The 9085-nt window shown below is 38.3% G+C and overlaps 1 protein-coding gene across 1 annotated transcript in view; it reads left to right on the forward strand.

Moving 5' to 3' along the window:
- Nucleotides 1-215: 215 nt before the first annotated feature.
- Nucleotides 216-9085, forward strand: part of LOC107719212 (metal transporter CNNM1-like) — a 19050-nt gene continuing 10180 nt past the window's right edge. The window contains exons 1-2 of the mRNA XM_016526586.1: nucleotides 216-1751; nucleotides 7643-7786. Of these exons, the coding sequence (XP_016382072.1) occupies nucleotides 314-1751; nucleotides 7643-7786 (1582 nt within the window). The 5' untranslated portion in view covers nucleotides 216-313. The remainder of the gene's footprint in view (nucleotides 1752-7642; nucleotides 7787-9085) is intronic.

A 9085-nucleotide genomic window follows, 5' to 3' on the forward strand; every position in this document is an offset into this window, starting at 1 on the left:
AAATTTAAAAATGCCTTTTTAAGAAAGTTCTTTATGTTTACATATCTGTCCACCGACTTCTTGGGTTTACAATGGTAAAATAAACAGAAATCGTATCACATCATCTCTGGCTGGATGTTTTGGCCGGTTCTTCTGGACAGTAGTCTATACATTTCCTGCTCGCTCCTTACATTATCGCAGCCCTGCAAAGCGTCATGACGTCACTGCGGTGTCATTCTATTTACATGAGACACAGCTGTTACATTGACTTGGCAAACAGAGTCGATGTGTGTGTCCGTGGGTGTGTGTCATCGCCACGTGATCCTGCTCGCCAATGTCCTTCTACAACCCACTCAGCATCATGGCTGCGGATGCTGCGGATGCTCTCCTCCCGCACCGCATCCCCGGACCATGCCTCCTGCTCCTCCTGATCGCCTCCGCTCTCCCCACACCGAGCCACGGGCTGCTGGGCTTCCGACCGGAGGACACGGGAGGAGATCTATCCGTGCAGGACGGGCTACTGAAGGCCACCGAAGGGACGCGGTTCATGTTACGCGTGTACTATGCAGCATCTCCGCAGAGGCTCAACCGGACCGTCAGCAGCGCCGGCGGCACAGCCGCGCCGTGGATCGCTTTCATAGAAGAACCGGAGCCGGGCAGAGAGGGGCAGGTGCATCCCAAACGCAACTTGTGCGTGGAAGAGAGCGCCAGGAGCTCTGATATAGAACTCCTCGGATCTTTTAAGTCAGCCTCCAGCCAGAACTCCATCCTGGTGGAGCTGCTCGCCAAAGACCTGCGGAGAGGAGAGAACATCAAGTATTACTCCATGTGCGCCTTTGACGGGATCAAATGGGAGCACTACCGGACGCGCGACTTCTGGCTGGCGGTGGTGGAGCGGCCGCCGCATACGGACGGGTGGCTGCAGGCGGGACTGTCGGTGCTGCTTCTGGCGCTTTCCGCGCTCTTCAGCGGGCTGGTGATCAGCATGCTCGCGCTGGACCCGGTGGAGCTCAAAGTGCTGCAGAACAGCGGCACGGACAAGGAGCAAAAGTACGCGCACAAGATCGAATCGGTGCGCAAACACGGCAACTACGTCCTGTGCACCTTGGTGCTGTGCAACGTGCTTACCAACACTTTCCTGGTGGTCTGGGTGTGCCAGATCCTCGGAGCAACGCCCGTCTCCACTGCGGCGTGCACTTTTCTCATCTTCTTCATCGGAGAGATCCTGCCGCACTCCGTTGCGTCCAGGCACGGGCTGGCTATCGCGTCCAAGACCGCATGGTTAACCAAGATGCTGATGCTGCTGACTTTCCCCATTACATATCCCATCAGCAAACTCCTAGACAATATGCTGCACCAGGAAATCAGCAACTTCTACACCCGTGAGAAGTTACTGGCTATGCTGAGAGTTACCGACCCATATCATGACCTGGTGAAAGAGGAGCTGAACATCATCCAGGGAGCTCTGGAACTCAGGAGCAAAACGGTGGAAGATGTGCTGACCCCTCTCAATGATTGCTTCATGCTGGCCTCGGATGCCATTCTGGACTTCTACACCATGTCAGATGTAATGCAGAGCGGATACACTCGCATTCCTGTGTTTGAGAACGAACGGTCTAATATTGTCGATATACTTTTCGTCAAAGATCTGGCCTTTGTTGATCCAGATGACTGCACGTCGTTAAAAACCATCACACAGTTCTACAAGCACCCGCTGCACTGTGTCTTTAACGACACCAAACTGGATGCAATGCTGGAGCAATTCAAGAAAGGTAAGATGTTTGTAGGACTCCAGTTGTGTAAAGTTACAACAAATTATAGAGAATGAGAGGAAAACCCGTTTAAAATCAGTGCGAAAAGGATCACACAAAAATCATTTCTCACCCTCATTTCGTTCCAACCCTGTATGCATTTCTTTCTTCTGTGTAACAAAAAGATATTTTAATATCATGTTAATAAAACATTGGACTTCATTAACTTTAATTTGTATGGATGAAAAAAAAAACACTATAGAGACATTTCAAAATATCTTATTTTGCATTCCACACAGAAAAAAGATGTGCATACAATTAAGAATGGAAAAACATGAAGGCGAGTATATGATTACTTAATTTTTGGGTGAACTGTCCCTTTAAGAATATAGTTCAGTGACTTCAGTGTATGGGAGAACATACTGTACTTTAAACTTATGGAATTCTAAATGAAAATCTACTGGTTAAATCTTAGATAAAGTGATGCATTGCCCTTTGGCTATGTTGACTATAACGTATAATAATACAAAAATGTGAGTGTTATATAATGTAATAACATAATAATTAATATATAATAATTTTATGTTATACTTATATGTATATATATATAACATAAATTAATTATAATATATTATAATATATATTTTTTTTACATCATACATTGCACATTTAGCGTCAGCCTCATCTTTACTTTAGCTGACATCTCCAGAGACTCTAGAAGCTGGATGACTTGAATAATTTAAATTTGTTCCCATGGCAACCATTTTCATTCTGTCATCATTACTGTTCACCACAAGAGTTCTATTAGTCATATTTTGACACGCCTTTAACTGAAAATCCATAAATTACTCATGTCAAGCCCTGACGTGTGGAATGCAGGGATGAATACCATTTCCTCTTGATCCTGCCCTGCACAAAGTCTAGACAGTGATGTTTTCTGACGCCTGGTATGTGATCACTTTGGCCTTTACTGCATCACAGTGGCAATTATGTAATAGTGTCTTATTGAGATTTATGGTGTTTTCTGCAAAGGCACAGAGTCAAAGCTACAGAGCAGCAGCAGCAGGGTGCAGAGTGCCATAATTCAGCCGTAATGCAGTAACCTGTCAGATGTACCGCTCTCACAGAGTACAAGATTCACCAGATTTACCTTCCCTACAAGGCAACCAATGTTCGTACGCAATAGATTTAGTAAAGGGATCATCAACAGTATCAGTTCCATAACCGCCGTAGGAATCCAGGGCAGTTTAAGCAACATCCAGACCAAAAATAGGATGTTCAGCACAGACTGACACAGGCACTGCTTTTCAACCCTGTATTGAGTTTAATCTTTGTGCAAGACTTTTGCACACCACACAGCAGAACTGTCTGAGAGAAACTTAGAACTGAGGTCAAAGAAAGTTTACCTATTGGATTGCTTTCAATTTTCAGAAATCGCTCCATTCAAATGGAACTGTAAAGGATGTATGTTAAATACATGTATGTTGTTACAGTATTTTTTTTTCATGAAAATGTTTAACAATCTTTATATACCTCTTTTATGACAGTTGATTGTTACCGTGACTGTTAAAGGAATAGTTCACCCAAAAATGACAATTTGCTGAATATGTGCTCACCCTCAGACCATCCAAGATGTAGAGTTTGTTTCTTCATCAGAACAGATTTGGAGAAATTTAGCGTTACATCCCTTGCTCACCAATAGATCCTTTGCAGTGAATGGGTGCCGTCAGAATGAGAATCCAAAGAGCTGATGAAAACATCACAATAATCCACAAGTAAACCACACGACTCCAATCCATCAATATCTTGTGAAGCAAAAAGATGCATGTTTGTAAGAAACAAATCCATCATTAAGATGTTTTTAACTGAATGACCTGAAAGTGAGTACATTTTCAGCAAATTTTCATTCTTAAGTGAGCTCCACATGACACCATTTTGGAGTTTAGCAGTGTAAAGACATCAGGTTTGGAATGAAATAAGATCGAGTAAATTAAGTAGTTTCAATTTTGAGTGAACTATCCCTTTAAATCCAAGTGCTTGTCTGTATAGAAACATCAGGGCAGATTAGCTGCAGCAGTGACCTTTTGGTCCAATCAGTGTCTCAGCTTGGAACCATAGGGACAAAAAGAGCAGAGTGAGAGAGAAGAGGATCTGCTTCCTCACACTGTGTGTCACTCTTTGAAGCTTCTGCCTCCAGTGAACAAATTACAGCTGGAATTATTTAATATGCAGGCTCAACCTTTCCCTCTCCACTCAGTGAAGTAAGACAGGTGCTAAATTGCAGGTAAAGGTGAAACTAAATAAAATGACCTTTTTATCTCCTGAAGAAGTTAAAGCTGGAAGCTACTGAAGTGGTAAAACTGTCAAAATGTATCTGTTCTTTAAAAATATTATGATTCTTTTCAGTGCATAACAAATATAAAATGCTAAATTTAAAACACACTGGTTGCTCGCAATCTGCTACTTCATCCAGTTCACCCCAAAAGGAAAATTCTCCAAAACTGTATTTCTTTATTTGTTCTCTGGACCAAAAATTACATTTTAAGAATGTTTTTGACTTCACTGACTTTCATTGTATGGGTGGGGGGGAAAAACAGACATTTTTCAAAATATCTTCTTTTGTGATTTTTTTATATTTGGGTAAACTGTCCCTTTAAAACAGCAAACGTATTCAAACTTAGGCAGAGTGTAAAACCAAGAAATCGCACAGGATCTGACTGATCATGATTTGGTTGGCAGCCTCCAATACTTCTCTCTATTGTTTCCTCTTCTAACTCTGCTGGTCTGTCCTATAAAGACAAAAAGCCCATAAAAATACATTTTAAAAGGACCAATAACATTAATAATAATATGGCATACCTATTGATGTTTGCTAATGATTCCACTGGGATTTATGCAGAAAATGGTGCTAAAATAAACATTTTTGGGGGGGGGACTGCAAAAAAAAATTCAAAAATCTAGTTAGGCAGTAACTGAAATTTCTCCAGGGAATGAAAAGAGAGAATTTAGTTTCTATTCAGTTCATAAATTATGAGCTAAAATGTATGTGACATTTTGAACTGCTGGTGGTGCTAGAAAGTTATAGGGGTTGTCATAAACATACTGAAGAAAACAAAATAATAATAATATAAAAAAAGGTGCCTACACACCTTTAGTGCTTGGCCCTTAAAGTGTACGGGCCCTCAAATTATCGCATCAATCGCTACATAACTCCTATTCCTCAAACTGTATTCTGCATGGATAATCAGACTTTACTTTTTCAAAACACTACAAACAAAGTAAATAACTAAAGGGATAGTCCACCCAACAAAATTAAAATTCTGTCATCATATACTCATCTTCAAGTTGTACCAAACCTGTATAAGTTTCTTTCTTCTGTGGAACATAAATGATTATATTTTAAAGAATGTTGGTAATTAAACAGTTGATGGTTCCCATTGACTTCCATATATGGAAAAAAAAATAGTATGGAAATCAGTGGGGACCATAAACTGAAATTCTTCAACATATCTTTTTTTTTTTGTTGTTCAGTAGAAGAAAAGACATTCATGCAGGTTTGGAACAACATGAGGGTGAGTAAATGATGGCAGAACTTAAATTTTTGTGTGAACTATCCCTTTAAGCTCAAATGCAGGTCAAATGCAACATGCATGCTGCACAAGCATGAAAATTAAAAAGGCCTAAAACATGATTTAGAAAATAAATTACAAAAAAAAAAAAGCAATTAACATAGAAAATCATGCATTTATTTGCATATGCATTTTTAGGACAAACTGTGAAGAAAAGACATTCATGCAGGTTTGGAACAACATGAGGGTGAGTAAATGATGGCAGAACTTAAATTTTTGTGTGAACTATCCCTTTAAGCTCAAATGCAGGTCAAATGCAACATGCATGCTGCACAAGCATGAAAATTAAAAAGGCCTAAAACATGATTTAGAAAATAAATTACAAAAAAAAAAAAGCAATTAACATAGAAAATCATGCATTTATTTGCATATGCATTTTTAGGACAAACTGTGCTATTGGATTCTATTTAGAAATCAGTCAGGCATTTCCTTCAACAGTTCTTCTGTGTTTTCCTTTCCATTTTCAGCCACACACTGTGCTTTATTTAGCATTTCCCACCATACTGCTCTGCCATGCATCACATGAGTAGAGTATAGTGCCAGCTTTAACGAGTTCATTTGCTGGCACAGCAGCTGAGGGAATTGCAGGGACATCCGCATGGGCTTAGACCCCCTGGCTCGCGTGCATGCGTGTGCGCGTTACATAATAGCGTAGTGATGTAATGCAGTTCCCTGAACATCAGCTTTGAGGTGTATCGTGCCGAGTGCTGCATTGCCCTTGCTCTCCACCTGACTCCTGCAGAATTCTTCACTTCACTCAGCGTGTGCCGCTACCATGGAGACCACAGCGTGACAGACACTTCTGTCCATTAGGTTCTCTCTGTCCAAAGGTTGAGGATTATATATTTAATCCTCTCTGCCTGAAATGATATTCCAAATCTGGCCGACTGATGATTAACAGAAATGTGCTAGCTGGGATGTTTTGTTTGTTCCATTGCAAAGAGCTTCTGTCTGGGAATTCAGTGAACAATATTGTATAAGCAACACAAATCATGCTTCATATTATGAGCTTTTTAAAAAGGGTCATATACATTTTTTTACATATAGCTTAAAGTAATTTAGTTTTTATGACATTTTTTCCTTTTTTTTTTTTTTTTGCAGTGCATGCAATATGTAATTCCATGACTTTATGAATTTAAGACTTTCTGCTCCTTCTAAGGCCTTGATTTATTAGGATGCATTAGAAAAAATAGTGTAAAAGATTCCAATGTAAGTGCCCTTTTTGCATGTGAAATGAGATATAGTTTTGTTGCAGCAACAAGCTGCTGGTTTGCTGTTGGTGCCAATATAGATTTAGCAGCCCCATATTTCAATAACAGACCTTTTGGCAAAGCTGCATTACATTATGAGAGATTTATAAAACAATCTGTTGAAATGACCAGGCTTCAGCTGTTTCTAAGGCTCCGGTATATATATATATATATATATATATGCATACACATGTTTATAAATATAAAAATCTTAATAAAAAAGTAAAAACCTTAATATTGTGAAATATTATTACAATTCACAATAACTGTTTTCTATTTTAATAGATTTTAATTTAGATTTTAATGCATCCTTTCTGAAGAAAAGTGTTAATTTCTTTAAAGAAAAAAATCTTATACTGACCCTAAACTTTTGAATGTTATAAATATGGAAAATTTGATTCTTCATAATATGAAACACATTTCAGCATCATAATTATTTAAAGGGGTCATATGATGCTGCTAAAAAGAACATTATTTTGTGTATTTGGTGTAATGAAATGTGGGGGGAATGTGACCTACTGTCAGAAAAGCTTAATGGCTGAAGAGGCTTTTTTGTTTTATTTGAAAGACTCAGAAATAGCAAATTGCAACAGATTCCAGGTTTTTAGCATGCTCAGCTTCATCATCAGCCACAGGGCTTCCCAAACCCCATTGCATAATCACACAGTCCTCTTTACATAAGGTCAGGTCTGAATCTTCATGAATCTCTTCATGAGCCTTCATTTCAAGCACTCTTTATGTCATGTGTCAAATCAGTTCAACAATGCAAAAGACTCTCTGCCGCAGAAATCACATACAAAAGTATCCGAGGAGTAAAATAAATAGACAGGGCTTCATTTACTAAAGTTGTGTGACTATTGATTTTGCACACTTTGACTAATAACTTCATGGATTGATTTAATAGCACTGCAGTTTTGTGAAGTTGGCTTTAATATACTTTACATAAATGAGGATGCAGATTATGAGTGTAAAATTAAATGTCGATTGCATATCCTGCCATGATGATCCTATGTCTTTCTCTGGCACTGTAAAGGGAAATCTCATTTGGCTATCGTGCAGAGGGTCAATAATGAAGGAGAAGGAGATCCTTTCTATGAAGTCATGGGCATCGTCACTCTGGAAGACGTCATCGAGGAAATCATCAAGTCTGAGATTGTGGATGAAACGGACCTCTACAGTAGGTGTTTAATATTTCTGTTCTTTAAATCTAGTGCACTCATGCTAATCTTAGGCCTCATTTGCATTTCAGTCTTCTCATCTTTCAATAATAAAACTTCAGATGAACGTTCAAACACCTAAAGGTTATAAAATCAGTCCAGTGGTGCGTTATTAGTGGAATATTTCCTCCACACAGCCATAACAGAACGTTTGTCTGAGTGAAAACCTGCCCTGATTCCTGCTGCTTCCTCATGCATAGTCGATAACACTGTGACCCTGTTGCAAATAATTTTCAAACTAATTGGATTCCAGGACTCTGTGTGTTATTGTCTTCTGGCAAAGCCTGTTCTCTGCAATTATCAATTCATTTTTAACCATGATTTACAGTGCTAACATATTGGAGGAGACTGGGGTTAGTTGTCACACGTTTTACTGTGAATATTTTGTAAGTTAGCTTGAAAAGTAAATTGATTTCTGTATAGACATTTACCTTAACGTATTGTATATTAAAGTATCAAAAAGTTATGGTACTTTAAATTTACTGTAAAGAAAATGCACTATATTCATTTTATTTTATTTTATATATAATAAATATTTTACATAACATGTTTTACTCTAAAATTGGTATAAAATTAAAGCCTTATGTCTAAATAAGTTATGTTCCAAATTTGAAGTTGATATGAAAACAATATATGACTGTGCAATAAAACTTCTGGAATTATATTAAAAACAAACAAACAAACAAACCTTAAAGGCAGAGTAAGCGATTTCTGGTAGCCAATGTTGATATTTGAAATCACCAAAACAAACACGCCCCTACCCCAAAAGGGTCTTGCCCCTATTTTGATAGCTCCGCCCCACATATACGTACGCAACCCAGCTTTCAAATGATATATGATTTATGATGATTACTAAAAGATGTGATAGAGAAAAAGGACAACAAAAAAAGAGTGCCAAGCGTCCCACAGGTGGGACGGTGACAGTTATAGCCAATTATAGTAACATATTCTACAGAAGCAGAAAATTTTTTTTTATCCAACTTGTATACCATTAAAACGGGTTTTAGTTTAAATACTACAAAAAACAATACTGTTATGTTGAAGTTAAAACTGTATATTTATTTAAAAAAATAAATTAACTATGTGAATGAAAAATTATTTAATAATTAATTATTGGAAATGGCAATAATGGACACCTTGCAATATGACTGTGCAATAAAACTTCTGGAATTATATTAAAAACAAACAAACAAACAAACCTTAAAGGCAGAGTAAGCGATTTCTGGTAGCCAATGTTGATATTTGAAATCACCAAAACA

This window comes from Sinocyclocheilus rhinocerous, unplaced genomic scaffold, assembly GCF_001515625.1.
Source record: "Sinocyclocheilus rhinocerous isolate Xijiao unplaced genomic scaffold, SAMN03320098_v1.1 scaffold513, whole genome shotgun sequence".
Lineage (NCBI taxonomy): Eukaryota > Metazoa > Chordata > Actinopteri > Cypriniformes > Cyprinidae > Sinocyclocheilus > Sinocyclocheilus rhinocerous.